This window comes from Hyla sarda, chromosome 12 (assembly GCF_029499605.1).
Source record: "Hyla sarda isolate aHylSar1 chromosome 12, aHylSar1.hap1, whole genome shotgun sequence".
In the NCBI taxonomy this organism is placed as follows: Eukaryota; Metazoa; Chordata; class Amphibia; order Anura; family Hylidae; genus Hyla; species Hyla sarda.
Window position 1 is genome coordinate 71801963 of NC_079200.1, and position 17464 is coordinate 71819426.

Below are 17464 nucleotides of genomic sequence, written 5' to 3' on the forward strand. Positions count from 1 at the left end.
GACGCTCAGTGCTGGACGACTGGCGATGCGGGGCGGAGGCTCGTGACATCACGGTCACGTCCTGCTCGTCACATCTCGGCCATGCTCCCTTAATGCAAGTCTATGGGAGTCACGCCCCCTCCCATAGACTTGCATTGAGGGGGCGTGACTGTGATGTCACAAGCGGGGTGCGGCCGTGATGTCAGGAGCCTCCGGCGCTGCACCCGACGCTCTAAACAAACGCTGGGTTCAGCAGGGAGATTGCGGGGGTCCCCATCGGCGGGACCCCTGCGATCAGACATCTTATCCCCTATCCTTTGGATAGGGGATAAGATGTCTAGGGGGCAGAGTACCCCTTTAAGGAAGGGAAGAGGACTGTTTCGGGTCTTGGAGGCCACTTGTTGCCTGTGATTTGCACCTCACATCATTGATAGCAATGACTCCAGTTTTTTACATAGATATTTTATTCACAATAAATTGTTTAAACTACAGTGAGATCAAAATTTTTTGGTTAAAATTCATTATTTAAAAAATAATTTTAATTGTTTTTAAAAGATATATATATAAAAAAAAAAAAAATAAAACACTGCCCACATTAAAATCTCACTGCAGATGTAGCTTTACAAAAGGGACAATATCTGTATAAAGGAATGCATCTATAATATTAAAATGAGGTAAGGATACATGTCAGTGCCAGTAGGGTTCACCTGAGGGTCTAGCAATCTAATGCTAGTAATGCTGGTGTAACACTGGTGAACACCAGATGACGGAATGATCTACACGTGGATAAAAATTTTGGAAAACGTAAGATGACTCGCTGGTCACAGCACAATTTTTTTAAAGTGCAAGAATGAATTACACCCGTCTGCGGGCTACAATGGAATGTTCCACTATTCCTGAGTAAAATGTTAAGAATTGAGGTAATTCCTAAAGTGAAGCATCCTGGCTGGTGATTGTGTCTTCAACCATTCAGCGACGTCGTGGATAAAGGACATTGATATTGGTCACATCAATAAATACTCCGTTCTGCATGTAGTGCTGCAGGAGTCGTTCCCAGAGAGGACAACATCTTAATAGAAGAGGGTTTCCTGGAGAAAAGAAGTCATGCATTATTAGATGGGTTCTAATGTACACTAGATTACCATAGATGGATGTATTGTATATTGTGTAAGGAGATGGATTCTGTATTGTATAATGGGAGAGGAGATGGATTCTGTACTGTATGATGGGTGAGGAGATGGATTCTGTATTGTATAATGGGAGAGGAGATGGATTCTGTATTGTATATTGTGTAAGGAGATGGATTCTGTATTGTATAATGGGAGAGGAGATGGATTCTGTATTGTATAATGGGTGAGGAGATGGATTCTGTATTGTATATTGGGTGAGGAGATGGATTCTGTATTGTATATTGGGTGAGGAGATGGATTCTGTACTGTATATTGGGTGAGGAGATGGATTCTGTATTGTATAATGGGTGAGGAGATTGATTCTGTACTGTATATTGGGTGAGGAGATGGATTCTGTATTGTATAATGGGTGAGGAGATGGATTCTGTATTGTATATTGGGTGAGGAGATGGATTCTGTATTGTATATTGTGTAAGGAGATGGATTCTGTATTGTATATTGGGTGAGGAGATGGATTCTGTATTGTATATTGTGTAAGGAGATGGATTCTGTATTGTATATTGGGTGAGGAGATGGATTCTGTATTGTATATTGGGTGAGGAGATGGATTCTGTATTGTATATTGGGTGAGGAGATGGATTCTGTATTGTATATTGGGTGAGGAGATGGATTCTGTATTGTATATTGGGTGAGGAGATGGATTCTGTACTGTATATTGGGTGAGGAGATGGATTCTGTACTGTATAATGGGTGAGGAGATGGATTCTGTACTGTATAATGGGTGAGGAGATGGATTCTGTACTGTATAATGGGTGAGGAGATGGATTATGTACTGTATAATGGGTGAGGAGATGGATTCTGTACTGTATATTGGGTGAGGAGATGGATTCTGTATTGTATAATGGGTGAGGAGATGGATTCTGTATTGTATGTTGGGTGAGGAGATGGATTCTGTACTGTATAATGGGTGAGGAGATGGATTCTGTACTGTATATTGGGTGAGGAGATGGATTCTGTATTGTATAATGGGTGAGGAGATGGATTCTGTATTGTATGTTGGGTGAGGAGATGGATTCTGTATTGTATAATGGGTGAGGAGATGGATTCTGTATTGTATAATGGGTGAGGAGATGGATTCTGTATTGTATAATGGGTGAGGAGGTGGATTCTGTATTATGTACTATGTGATCAGAGAAGTGTTCTGTATTGTGTACTATGTGATCAGAGAAGTGTTCTGTATTGTGTACTATGTGATCAGAGAAGTGTTCTGTATTGTGTACTATGTGATCAGAGAAGTGTTCTGTATTGTGTACTATGTGATCAGAGAAGTGTTCTGTATTGTGTACTATGTGATCAGAGAAGTGTTCTGTATTGTGTACTATGTGATCAGAGAAGTGTTCTGTATTGTGTACTATGTGATCAGAGAAGTGTTCTGTATTGTGTACTATGTGATCAGAGAAGTGTTCTGTATTGTGTACTATGTGATCAGAGGAGTGTTCTATATTGTGTACTATGTGATCAGAGGAGTGTTCTGTATTGTGTACTATGTGATCAGAGGAGTGTTCTGTATTGTGTACTATGTGATCAGAGAAGTGTTCTGTATTGTGTACTATGTGATCAGAGGAGTGTTCTGTATTGTGTACTATGTGATCAGAGGAGTGTTCTGTATTGTGTACTGTGTGATCAGAGAAGTGTTCTGTATTGTGTACTATGTGATCAGAGGAGTGTTCTGTATTGTGTACTATGTGATCAGAGAAGTGTTCTGTATTGTGTACTATGTGATCAGAGAAGTGTTCTGTATTGTGTACTATGTGATCAGAGGAGTGTTCTGTATTGTGTACTATGTGATCAGAGGAGTGTTCTGTATTGTGTACTGTGTGATCAGAGAAGTGTTCTGTATTGTGTACTATGTGATCAGAGAAGTGTTCTGTATTGTGTACTATGTGATCAGAGGAGTGTTCTGTATTGTGTACTATGTGATCAGAGTAGTGTTCTGTATTGTGTACTATGTGATCAGAGAAGTGTTCTGTATTGTGTACTATGTGATCAGAGAAGTGTTCTGTATTGTGTACTATGATCAGAGTAGTGTTCTGTATTGTGTACTATGTGATCAGAGAAGTGTTCTGTATTGTGTACTATGTGATCAGAGAAGTGTTCTGTATTGTGTACTATGTGATCAGAGGAGGGTTCTGTATTGTGTACTATGTGATCAGAGAAGTGTTCTGTATTGTGTACTATGTGATCAGAGTAGTGTTCTGTATTGTGTACTATGTGATCAGAGGAGTGTTCTGTATTGTGTTCTGTGTGATCAGAGAAGTGTTCTGTATTGTGTACTATGTGATCTGAGGAGTGTTCTGTATTGTGTACTATGTGATCAGAGGAGTGTTCTGTATTGTTTACTATGTGATCAGAGGAGTGTTCTGTATTGTGTACTATGTGATCAGAGATGTGTTCTGTATTGTGTACTATGTGATCAGAGAAGTGTTCTGTATTGTGTGCTATGTGATCAGAGGAGTGTTCTGTATTGTTTACTATGTGATCAGAGGAGTGTTCTGTATTGTGTACTATGTGATCAGAGGAGTGTTCTGTATTGTGTACTGTGTGATCAGAGAAGTGTTCTGTATTGTGTGCTATGTGATCAGAGAAGTGTTCTGTATTGTGTACTATGTGATCAGAGGAGTGTTCTGTATTGTGTACTATGTGATCAGAGGAGTGTTCTGTATTGTGTACTATGTGATCAGAGGAGTGTTCTGTATTGTTTACTGAGTAGCTTTAATATCTCTAGTCCTTACCTAGCTTGCACAGACCAGCTCTCTTTCTTACCTAGTACACACAGTCCTTCCTTGGCCCGTGTAAGTGCCACATTAATCTGGTTTGGATCTGAAAGAAAACCAAGATGTTGCCGCAGCCAACTGTACGTAGGTCGGGAGTCCAGTCCCTCAGCAGAAGATGATCGTACAGTGGAAAAGATGACATATCGCCATTCACTCCCTGTAGATAGAGAACAATATTGTATAATACTGCTATAATACCTTGCTCCTATAATTCCCACATAATAAGCCAATGGCAACCTTGGCTCTTCATGATGGTGCAGGCGGTGACCTCGTTCAATCCCAGATTGTGTAGTCTCTTGGTGACCTCTGCCACTTGGGCATTGTAAGGGGTCAGGATTGCGATATCTCTAGGTGCAACCGACCGACTGACCAGAAGGTTTGCCAGACGCACCTGAGGAAGTTAATGACAAGATTAGTGTAGATAACAGGGGGCTCAGGGGTTATAGAAGCATTGGAGTCCTAAGTCTGAAACAGAGGGTAACATCTCTAAGCAATCGTGAGTAGTGCGATGTATTAAGATGGCCGGCGGAGCTTCACTCACCTGCTCCGGCCGGCTCCTGCAGTATGCTTCTCTGGTCTGCCTTTTAGAAGACCAAAGAAGTAGATCGCAGATAACACTGACCAGTACTTTGCCTATGCATAGTACTGTTCAGTATCTGCAATCCAAAGATTGCAATTAATAATCCTGTGTGGACAAAAAGTGTAAAAAAAAAAAAAAACTGTGTTAAAAAGTTTTAATAAAAGTGAATAAGCTCTCCCTCAATTAAAAAAAAATGTTTTCCTTCTTTTCCCATTTTACCAAACAAAATGTAATAAAATAAATCAGCATATTTAGTATTGCCGCGTGCTTAAATATCAAAACTATTAAAATAAAATGTTAATGGTCCCATTCATTGAACAGCATAAACGTATATAAAAAAAGAAAAAATAAATTGCTGCTTTTAGTCACATCACATCCCAGAAAAAAAACTTAATAAAAAAAGTGATCAAAAGGTCAATTTGTGTTGCCACATTCTGAAAGCGGTAATGTTTAATTTTTCTATACATACAGCCATATGAGGGCTTTATTTTAAAGTATTTATGGTCAGTGATAGATTCTGCATAGTACACTGGATGATCAAAGATGGGTTATGTATTCTATACTAGCTGATGAGAAATGGGTATCGTGTTCTATAACAAAATAGATTGTATAGTGGATGAGAAGTGTTCTGTATTGTGTTCTGTATTGTGTACTATGTGATCAGAGAAGTGTTCTGTATTGTATACTATGTGATCAGAGAAGTGTTCTGTATTGTGTACTATGTGATCAGAGAAGTGTTCTGTATTGTGTACTGTGATCAGAAGAGTGTTCTGTATTGTGTACTATGTGATCAGAGGAGTGTTCTGTATTGTGTACTATGTGATCAGAGTAGTGTTCTGTATTGTGTACTATGTGATCAGAGGAGTGTTCTGTATTGTGTACTATGTGATCAGAGGAGTGTTCTGTATTGTGTACTATGTGATCAGAGTAGGGTTCTGTATTGTGTACTGTGTGATCAGAGGAGTGTTCTGTATTATGTACTGTGTGATCAGAGAAGTGTTCTGTATTGTGTACTATGTGATCAGAGGAGTGTTCTGTATTGTGTACTATGTGATCAGAGAAGTGTTCTGTATTGTGTACTATGTGATCAGAGAAGTGTTCTGTATTGTGTACTATGTGATCAGAGAAGTGTTCTGTATTGTGTACTATGTGATCAGAGGAGTGTTCTGTATTGTGTACTATGTGATCAGAGGAGTGTTCTGTATTGTGTACTATGTGATCAGAGGAGTGTTCTGTATTGTGTACTATGTGATCAGAGGAGTGTTCTGTATTGTATACTATGTGATCAGAGAAGTGTTCTGTATTGTGTACTATGTGATCAGAGGAGTGTTCTGTATTGTGTACTATGTGATCAGAGAAGTGTTCTGTATTGTGTACTATGTGATCAGAGAAGTGTTCTGTATTGTGTACTATGTGATCAGAGAAGTGTTCTGTATTGTGTACTGTGATCAGAGAAGTGTTCTGTATTGTGTACTATGTGATCAGAGGAGTGTTCTGTATTGTGTACTATGTGATCAGAGGAGTGTTCTGTATTGTGTACTATGTGATCAGAGAAGTGTTCTGTATTGTGTACTATGTGATCAGAGAAGTGTTCTGTATTGTGTACTATGTGATCAGAGGAGTGTTCTGTATTGTGTACTATGTGATCAGAGGAGTGTTCTGTATTGTGTGATCAGAGGAGTGTTCTGTATTGTGTACTATGTGATCAGAGAAGTGTTCTGTATTGTGTAATATGTGATCAGAGAAGTGTTCTGTATTGTGTACTATGTGATCAGAGGAGTGTTCTGTATTGTGTGATCAGAGGAGTGTTCTGTATTGTGTACTATGTGATCAGAGAAGTGTTCTGTATTGTATACTATGTGATCAGAGAAGTGTTCTGTATTGTGTACTATGTGATCAGGGGAGTGTTCTGTATTGTGTACTGTGTGATCAGAGGAGTGTTCTGTATTGTGTACTATGTGATCAGAGGAGTGTTCTGTATTGTGTACTATGTGATCAGAGATGTGTTCTGTATTGTGTACTATGTGATCAGAGAAGTGTTCTGTATTGTGTACTATGTGATCAGAGAAGTGTTCTGTATTGTGTACTATGTGATCAGAGAAGTGTTCTGTATTGTGTACTATGTGATCAGAGGAGTGTTCTGTATTGTGTACTGTGTGATCAGAGAAGTGTTCTGTATTGTGTACTATGTGATCAGAGAAGTGTTCTGTATTGTGTACTATGTGATCAGAGAAGTGTTCTGTATTGTGTACTATGTGATCAGAGGAGTGTTCTGTATTGTGTACTATGTGATCAGAGAAGTGTTCTGTATTGTGTACTATGTGATCAGAGAAGTGTTCTGTATTGTGTACTATGTGATCAGAGAAGTGTTCTGTATTGTATACTATGTGATCAGAGAAGTGTTCTGTATTGTGTACTATGTGATCAGAGAAGTGTTCTGTATTGTGTACTATGTGATCAGAGAAGTGTTCTGTATTGTGTACTATGTGATCAGAGAAGTGTTCTGTATTGTATACTATGTGATCAGAGAAGTGTTCTGTATTGTGTACTATGTGATCAGAGAAGTGTTCTGTATTGTGTTCTGTATTGTGTACTATGTGATCAGAGTAGTGTTCTGTATTGTGTACTATGTGATCAGAGAAGTGTTGTGTATTGTGTACTATGATCAGAGAAGTGTTCTGTATTGTGTACTATGTGATCAGAGGAGTGTTCTGTATTGTGTACTATGTGATCAGAGGAGTGTTCTGTATTGTGTACTATGTGATCAGAGAAGTGTTCTGTATTGTGTACTATGTGATCAGAGAAGTGTTCTGTATTGTGTACTGTGTGATCAGAGGAGTGTTCTGTATTGTGTACTATGTGATCAGAGAAGTGTTCTGTATTGTGTACTATGTGATCAGAGGAGTGTTCTGTATTGTGTACTATGTGATCAGAGGAGTGTTCTGTATTGTGTACTATGTGATCAGAGGAGTGTTCTGTATTGTGTACTATGTGATCAGAGAAGTGTTCTGTATTGTGTACTATGTGATCAGAGGAGTGTTCTGTATTGTGTACTATGTGATCAGAGAAGTGTTCTGTATTGTGTACTATGTGATCAGAGAAGTGTTCTGTATTGTGTACTATGTGATCAGAGAAGTGTTCTGTATTGTGTACTATGTGATCAGAGGAGTGTTCTGTATTGTGTACTGTGTGATCAGAGGAGTGTTCTGTATTGTGTACTGTGTGATCAGAGGAGTGTTCTGTATTGTGTGATCAGAGGAGTGTTCTGTATTGTGTACTATGTGATCAGAGAAGTGTTCTGTATTGTGTAATATGTGATCAGAGAAGTGTTCTGTATTGTGTACTATGTGATCAGAGGAGTGTTCTGTATTGTGTGATCAGAGGAGTGTTCTGTATTGTGTACTATGTGATCAGAGAAGTGTTCTGTATTGTATACTATGTGATCAGAGAAGTGTTCTGTATTGTGTACTATGTGATCAGGGGAGTGTTCTGTATTGTGTACTGTGTGATCAGAGGAGTGTTCTGTATTGTGTACTATGTGATCAGAGAAGTGTTCTGTATTGTGTACTATGTGATCAGAGGAGTGTTCTGTATTGTGTACTGTGTGATCAGAGAAGTGTTCTGTATTGTGTACTATGTGATCAGAGAAGTGTTCTGTATTGTGTACTGTGTGATCAGAGAAGTGTTCTGTATTGTGTACTATGTGATCAGAGAAGTGTTCTGTATTGTGTACTATGTGATCAGAGAAGTGTTCTGTATTGTGTACTATGTGATCAGAGAAGTGTTCTGTATTGTGTACTATGTGATCAGAGTAGTGTTCTGTATTGTGTACTATGTGATCAGAGAAGTGTTCTGTATTGTATACTATGTGATCAGAGAAGTGTTCTGTATTGTATACTATGTGATCAGAGAAGTGTTCTGTATTGTGTACTATGTGATCAGAGAAGTGTTCTGTATTGTGTACTATGTGATCAGAGTAGTGTTCTGTATTGTGTACTATGTGATCAGAGAAGTGTTGTGTATTGTGTACTATGATCAGAGAAGTGTTCTGTATTGTGTACTATGTGATCAGAGGAGTGTTCTGTATTGTGTACTATGTGATCAGAGGAGTGTTCTGTATTGTATACTATGTGATCAGAGGAGTGTTCTGTATTGTGTACTATGTGATCAGAGAAGTGTTCTGTATTGTGTACTGTGTGATCAGAGGAGTGTTCTGTATTGTGTACTATGTGATCAGAGAAGTGTTCTGTATTGTGTACTATGTGATCAGAGGAGTGTTCTGTATTGTGTACTATGTGATCAGAGGAGTGTTCTGTATTGTGTACTGTGTGATCAGAGGAGTGTTCTGTATTGTGTACTATGTGATCAGAGAAGTGTTCTGTATTGTGTACTATGTGATCAGAGGAGTGTTCTGTATTGTGTACTATGTGATCAGAGGAGTGTTCTGTATTATGTACTATGTGATCAGAGAAGTGTTCTGTATTGTGTACTATGTGATCAGAGGAGTGTTCTGTATTGTGTACTGTGTGATCAGAGGAGTGTTCTGTATTGTGTACTGTGTGATCAGAGGAGTGTTCTGTATTGTGTACTGTGTGATCAGAGGAGTGTTCTGTATTGTGTACTATGTGATCAGAGGAGTGTTCTGTATTGTGTATTATGTGATCAGAGAAGTGTTCTGTATTGTGTACTATGTGATCAGAGAAGTGTTCTGTATTGTATACTATGTGATCAGAGAAGTGTTCTGTATTTTGTACTATGTGATCAGGGGAGTGTTCTGTATTGTGTACTGTGTGATCAGAGGAGTGTTCTGTATTGTGTACTATGTGATCAGAGAAGTGTTCTGTATTGTGTACTATGTGATCAGAGGAGTGTTCTGTATTGTGTACTGTGTGATCAGAGAAGTGTTCTGTATTGTGTACTATGTGATCAGAGAAGTGTTCTGTATTGTGTACTATGTGATCAGAGAAGTGTTCTGTATTGTGTACTATGTGATCAGAGAAGTGTTCTGTATTGTGTACTATGTGATCAGAGAAGTGTTCTGTATTGTGTACTATGTGATCAGAGAAGTGTTCTGTATTGTGTACTATGTGATCAGAGAAGTGTTCTGTATTGTGTACTATGTGATCAGAGAAGTGTTCTGTATTGTGTACTATGTGATCAGAGAAGTGTTCTGTATTGTGTACTATGTGATCAGAGAAGTGTTCTGTATTGTGTACTATGTGATCAGAGAAGTGTTCTGTATTGTATACTATGTGATCAGAGAAGTGTTCTGTATTGTGTACTATGTGATCAGAGAAGTGTTCTGTATTGTGTTCTGTATTGTGTACTATGTGATCAGAGGAGTGTTCTGTATTGTGTACTATGTGATCAGAGAAGTGTTCTGTATTGTGTACTATGTGATCAGAGAAGTGTTCTGTATTGTGTACTATGTGATCAGAGAAGTGTTCTGTATTGTGTACTATGTGATCAGAGAAGTGTTCTGTATTGTATACTATGTGATCAGAGAAGTGTTCTGTATTGTGTACTATGTGATCAGAGAAGTGTTCTGTATTGTGTTCTGTATTGTGTACTATGTGATCAGAGTAGTGTTCTGTATTGTGTACTATGTGATCAGAGAAGTGTTGTGTATTGTGTACTATGATCAGAGAAGTGTTCTGTATTGTGTACTATGTGATCAGAGGAGTGTTCTGTATTGTGTACTATGTGATCAGAGGAGTGTTCTGTATTGTATACTATGTGATCAGAGGAGTGTTCTGTATTGTGTACTATGTGATCAGAGAAGTGTTCTGTATTGTGTACTATGTGATCAGAGAAGTGTTCTGTATTGTGTACTGTGTGATCAGAGGAGTGTTCTGTATTGTGTACTATGTGATCAGAGAAGTGTTCTGTATTGTGTACTATGTGATCAGAGGAGTGTTCTGTATTGTGTACTATGTGATCAGAGGAGTGTTCTGTATTGTGTACTATGTGATCAGAGGAGTGTTCTGTATTGTGTACTATGTGATCAGAGAAGTGTTCTGTATTGTGTACTATGTGATCAGAGGAGTGTTCTGTATTGTGTACTATGTGATCAGAGGAGTGTTCTGTATTGTGTACTATGTGATCAGAGAAGTGTTCTGTATTGTGTACTATGTGATCAGAGGAGTGTTCTGTATTGTGTACTGTGTGATCAGAGGAGTGTTCTGTATTGTGTACTATGTGATCAGAGGAGTGTTCTGTATTGTGTACTGTGTGATCAGAGGAGTGTTCTGTATTGTGTACTATGTGATCAGAGGAGTGTTCTGTATTGTGTATTATGTGATCAGAGAAGTGTTCTGTATTGTGTACTGTGTGATCAGAGGAGTGTTCTGTATTGTGTTCTGTATTGTGTACTATGTGATCAGAGAAGTGTTCTGTATTGTGTACTATGTGATCAGAGGAGTGTTCTGTATTCTGTACTATGTGATCAGAGAAGTGTTCTGTATTGTGTACTATGTGATCAGAGGAGTGTCCTGTATTGTGTACTATGTGATCAGAGAAGTGTTCTGTATTGTGTTCTGTATTGTGTATTATGTGATCAGAGGAGTGTTCTGTATTGTGTACTATGTGATCAGAGAAGTGTTCTGTATTGTGTACTATGTGATCAGAGGAGTGTTCTGTATTGTGTACTATGTGATCAGAGAAGTGTTCTATATTGTGTACTATGTGATCAGAAGAGTGTTCTGTATTGTGTACTATGTGATCAGAGAAGTGTTCTGTATTGTGTACTGTGTGATCAGAAGAGTGTTCTGTATTGTGTACTATGTGATCAGAGGAGTGTTCTGTATTGTGTACTATGTGATCAGAGAAGTGTTCTGTATTGTGTACTATGTGATCAGAGAAGTGTTCTGTATTGTGTACTATGTGATCAGAGAAGTGTTCTGTATTGTGTACTATGTGATCAGAGAAGTGTTCTGTATTGTGTACTATGTGATCAGAGAAGTGTTCTGTATTGTGTACTATGTGATCAGAAGAGTGTTCTGTATTGTGTACTGTGTGATCAGAGGAGTGTTCTGTATTGTGTACTATGTGATCAGAGGAGTGTTCTGTATTGTGTGATCAGAGGAGTGTTCTGTATTGTGTACTATGTGATCAGAGTAGGGTTCTGTATTGTGTACTATGTGATCAGAGTAGGGTTCTGTATTGTGTACTGAATGAGCTACAACCAGACCCAATCTCTCTCTCTTCAGTTAAAGGACATTTGCAGCAAAAAACAACATATCCCCTATCGGCAGGTCAGATCCCCCCGTGATCTCCCAATCGGGGCCCCGCATTGCCGCTCAATGTGATCATCAACATCAACGTTTCTGAAGTCGACTGTACGCCTCCTCCACGCCCCCATCTCATACAGTTCTATGGGAGAGGCGGGGAGGCACGAACGCTGCCTCCCCGCCTCTCCCATAGAGCTACATGGAGGAGGCATGTCTGCTGCGGCTAGCATGCCTCCTGAATGGGAGAGCTGCGGCAGAGTCGTGGCCCCGTGCAACAGATCGCGGGGGGTCCCAGCAGTCGGACCCCCCGCGATCAAACACTTATCCCCTATCCTTGTTTTTTGCTGGCATATGTCCTTTAACTTCTTTCTATGGGTCAGTCCAGCAAAATGCAGTAAAAACCAAATAAGTATAGTTGTTTTTTTATTGTTTAGTAGCCTTTTTGTAATTTGTTATTTATTTATTTTCATGAATATATATATTTTTTAAACCTTATGGAATGTGATTTCATTTTTAGTTATGTTACTGGATACACAGTTCAGAATTTCCATGCTGCTAAACCTATAGGGGGAGATTTATCATTGTCTTTAGAGAGTTTTTTTGCTTTTATCTGGCGCATGTAATGTTTCACATGCAAAAGTCAATTTCAGTTTTCTCTTTGCAGTGGTTACAGAACTATCAAGTGCGATTGTCGCACAAAAAGTCGCAAACCCCTCCAAAACACAGCAAATCTACACCAGCCTGGACCTGGCTTACAAAACTGCCTTTGGAGATCACTTAAAAAAGTTGCGGAGAATAGGAGGAATCGTACAAAATGGTGTTCTGAATTGATTTATTGTTTTTTGCTTATGTGCGCCAAACTTATTAACCCCGCCCCCTGTAATAGTATAAAACATGTTGCATGTAAGCAAAACAAAACCAAACATAAATTACTTCAAAACTCATATTTAACCCGTTCTCGCAGAATGCCTTATATAAACGTTGGATTGTGCAGGTACTTCGCGCATCCTGCCGTTTATATAAGGCATTCAGTTAACCCGGCGATGCGCGGCATCGCACGGGTTAACAGGCAAAAGTCCCCCTGTTACCAGCGGGAGACAACTTCTGCACCATTTGTGGATGGTCCTGGTCAGCGATCACTGTGATTGGTCCCTGTGGACCAATCACAGTGTCTCATCTGACGGAGGGTGAAAGTTCAGATCCCCCGCTCTGCCCGCCCCTAGAAATTAGGCACAGCAGGGGAAGAGGACCCCAGCACATACCTGCGACGGCAGTTGGGATCCGGTGACTGGCGGCAGGCACAAGTGGTGGCGGCAGGCAAGTGGAGGCAGCGTCGGCATCAGAGGTAGCAGTGAGGATCGCTGTACAGTGATCTTCACTGCTACTTCTAGGAGTTTCAAAACTACAAAACTTGCAACATCTGGAGGGCCACAGTTTGGAGACCACTGTGCAGTGATCTCCAATCTGTGCCCTTCCAGATGTTGCAAAACTACAACTCTCAGCATGCCAAGACAGTCCAGGCATGCTGGGAGTTGTAGTTCTGCAACATCTGGAGGGCTACAGTTTGGACACCACTACACAGTGGTCTCCAAACTGTTCTCCTCCAGTTCTTGCAAAACTACAACTCCCAGCATGCCCTTTGGCTGTCTGGGAGTTGTAGTTTTGCAACAACTGGAGGCACACTGGTTGGGAAACATTGTCTGTTTCCTAACTCAGTGTTTCCCAACCCATGTGCCTCCCAGTATGCACTGACAGACCATGCATGCAGGGAGTTGTAGTTTTGCAACAGCTGGAGGCACACGGGTTGGGAAACACTGAGTTATGTAACAAACTCAGTGTTTTGCAACCAGTGTGCCTCCAGCTGTTGCGTAACTACAACCCCTAGCATGCACGGACAGCCAAAGGGCATGCTGGAAGTTGTAGCAGTATGGCTCCAGCTGTTGCATAACTACAAGTCCCAGCATGCCCTTCTGTCACTGCATGCTGAGAGTTGTAGTTTTGCAACAGCTGGAGGTTTGCCCCCCCCCCCCCCCCATGTGAATGTACATTCAAACGGGCAGGTTTACAGCAAGTTTTTCACTGCAAGTTTTAGATGCAGCAAACTTTCCGCTGCAGCTCAAACTCCCAGCGGGAAACTCTCTGTAAACCCCCGCCCGTGTGAATGTAACCTAAAAACACTACACTTCACTAACACAAAATAAAGGGTAAAACACTACATATATACATACCCCTACACAGTAACCCCCCCCCCCCCCAAATAAAAATTAAAAACATTTTGCACTGTTTCCAAAACGGAGCCTCCAGCTGTTGCAAAACAACAACTCCCAGTATTGCAGGACAGCCACTAACTGTCCAGGCATGCTGGGGCTCAAGTGTATCCTTCATACAAGGATATACTGGCTAATGTCTAAATTTTACATCAGTTTTGAGGGTTAGCTAATGTCATTGTTACATCAACCACAGTAGTGAAGCCATGGGGTTGAGCATCTTGTATCACCTTAGACCACGTTAATGTAAATGCTGGGAGTATTGCAACAGCTGGAGGCACCCTGTTTGGGAATTGCTGGCGTAGAATACCCCTATGTCCACCCCTATGCAAATCCCTAATTTAGGCCTCAAATGAGCATGGCACTCTCACTTTGGAGCCCTGTCGTATTTCAAGGAAACAGTTTAGGGCCATATATGCGGTATTTCTGTACTCAGGAGAAAATGCCTAACAAATTTTTTTTTGGGGGGGGGGGGGGGGGGGGCGGGGGGCTTTTTCTCCTTTTACCGCTTATGAAAAGATAAAGTTGGGGGTCTACTCCAGCATGTTATTGTAAAACAATTAATTTTTTTACACTAACTTGCTGGTGTTCCCCATACTTTTTATTTTCACAAGAGGTAAAAGGAAAAAAAGACCCCCAAAATTTGTAACGCAATTTCTCCTGAGAATGGAAATACCCCATATGCGTGCGTAAAATGCTCTACAGGTGCACAACAAGGCTCAGGAGTGAGAGCGCCATTTCAAACAAATTCTCTCTCAAAAAGCTCAAAAGCTCCTTCTCTTCTGAGCATTGTAGTTTGCCCGCAGAGCACTTTACATCCACATATGGGGTATTTCCATACCCAAGAAATAGGGTTGCAAATTTTGGGCGGCATTTTCTCCTATTACCTCTTAAAAAAGCATTTTTGTGAAAAAATGTTTTTCTTCATTTACACATCCGACTTTAACGAAAAGTTGTCAAACACCTGTGAGGTGTTAAGGCTCACTGTACCCCTTGTTATATGTCTTGAGGGGTGTAGTTTCCAAAATAGTATGCCATGTGGTTTTTATTTTGCTGTTATGGAACCACAGGGGCTTCCTAAATGCAACATGCCCCCAAAAACTATTTCTGTAAAATTTGCTTTCAAAAAGTCAAGTGGCTCCTTCTCTTCTGAGCCATTGTAGTGCGCCAGCAGAGCACTTGACGTCCACATATGGGGTATTTCCATAATCAGAAGAAATGGGGTTACACATTTTTTGGGGGGTGCATTTTACCTATTACCTCTAGTAAAAATGGTAAATTTGGGGAAAAAAATGCATTTAATTTTCAATTAAACATCCGACTTTAAAGAAAAGTCGTCAAACACCTGTGGGGTGTTAAGGCTCACTGGACCTCTTGTTACATGTCTTGAGGGGTGTAGTTTCCAAAATAGTATGCCATGTTTTTTTTTTTTTTGCTGTTATGGAACCATAAGGGCTTCCTAAATGTGACATGCCCCCCAAAAACCATTTCAGAAAAAATTCACTCTCCAAAATCCCATTGTCGCTCCTTCCCTTCTGAGCCCTCTAGTGCACCCATAGAACAGTTTACGTTCACATATGAGGTATTTCCTTACTCGAGAGAAATTGGGTTACACAGTTTAGGTGGCATTTTCTCCTTTTACACCTTGTAAAAATTCAAAAACTGGGTCTACAAGAACATGTTAGTGTAAAAAAATGGAGATTTTGAATTTACTCCTTCACTTTGCTGCTATTCCTGTGAAACACCTAAAGGGTTAACAAACATTCTGAATGTCATTTTGTATACTTTGAGGGGTGCAGCTTTTATAATGGGGTCATTTATGTGGTATTTCCAATATGAAGACCCTTCAAATCCACTTAAAAACTGAACTGGTCCCTGGTGAAAAATTTGAAAATTGCTGCTGAACTTTGAAGCCCTCTGATGTCTGCCAAAAGTAAAAACACGTCAACTTAATTATGCAAACATAAAGTAGACATATTGTTTATGTGAATCAATATATAATTTATTTGGTATGTCTATTTTCCTTACAAGCAGAGAGCTTCAGTTAGAAAAATGCTGAATTTTCCAATTCTTCATGAAATTTTGGAATTTTTCACCAAGAAATGATGCAAGTATCTACAAAAATTTACCAGTATGATAAAGTAGAATATGTCATGAAAAAAAACAATCTCAGAATCAAGTTCATAAGTAAAAGCATTCCAGAGTTATTAATGCTTAAAGTGACAGTGGTCAGATGTGCAAGAAATGCTCTGGTCCTTTAAAGGGGTACTCCGGTGAAAAAGTTTTTTTTTTTTTTTTTTTAATCAACTGGTGCCAGAAAGTTAAACAGATTTGTAAATTACTTCTATTAAAAAATCTTAATCCTTCCAGTACTTATTAGCTGCTGAATACTACAGCGGAAATTATTTTCTTTTTGAAACGCTGAGCTGTCTGCTGACATGACCACAGTGCTCTCTGCTGACATCTCTGTCCATTTTAGGAACTGTCCAGAACAGTATATGTTTGCTATGGGGATTTCCTTTTACTCAGTTCCTAAAATGGACAGAGATGTCAGCAGAGAGCACTGTGCTCATGATGTCAGCAGAGATCTCTGTGTTTCAAACGGAAAATAATTTCCACTGTAGTATTCAGCAGCTAAAAAGTACAGGAAGGATTAAGATTTTTTAATAGAAGTAATTTACAAATCTGTTTAACTTTCTGGCACCAGTTGATTAAAAAAAAAAAAAAAAAAATAAAGTTTTTCACCGGAGTACCCCTTTAACCCCTTAAGGACCCAGTCATTTTACACCTTAGGACCCTGCCATTTTTTGCACATCTGACCACTGTCACTTTAAACATTAATAACTCTGGAATGCTTTTACTTATCATTCTGATTCCGAGATTGTTTTTTCGTGACATATTCTACTTTAACATAGTGGTAACATTTTGTGGTAACTTGCATCCTATCTTGGTGAAAAATCCCAAAATTTGATGAAAAATTTGAAAATTTTGCATTTTTCTAACTTTGAAGCTCTCTGCTTGTAAGGAAAATGGATATTCCAAATAATTTTTTTAATTATTCACATATACAATATGTCTACTTTATGTTTGCTACACAAAAAAGAAAAAGAGATACAATAATGGATGCACACCTGCTTATTCTACAAAATATAATATCTTTATTACATATATAAATTGATACAAGACAACTCAAAAAAGGACATTTAAAAACACCTAAAAAGGCTCCAAGGCCTCCACAAACAGGGGGGGACCCACAAAAATGAGCCCCTCCCAGGACACCCGCAAATGTAGTAATTGCACTAAACCACCTAGCCTATTAAATGACAGTAAATCTTAAGTATATATACAATCTGATAATACAGCCATACTCCTGGACAATGAAAAATACAACCTGCACCAAACGTCTGTAAATGCTAAACACAGGAGAAGACAAGGCAATATGGAA

The 17464-nt window shown here is 39.5% G+C and overlaps 1 protein-coding gene across 1 annotated transcript in view; it reads right to left on the minus strand.

Moving 5' to 3' along the window:
- Positions 1–524: 524 nt before the first annotated feature.
- HELZ2 (helicase with zinc finger 2) overlaps positions 525–17464 on the minus strand; it is a 58297-nt gene continuing 41357 nt past the window's right edge. The window contains exons 18-20 of the mRNA XM_056547852.1: positions 4181–4334; positions 3933–4100; positions 525–1067 (exon numbers count right to left, since the gene is read on the minus strand). Of these exons, the coding sequence (XP_056403827.1) occupies positions 949–1067; positions 3933–4100; positions 4181–4334 (441 nt within the window). The 3' untranslated portion in view covers positions 525–948. The remainder of the gene's footprint in view (positions 1068–3932; positions 4101–4180; positions 4335–17464) is intronic.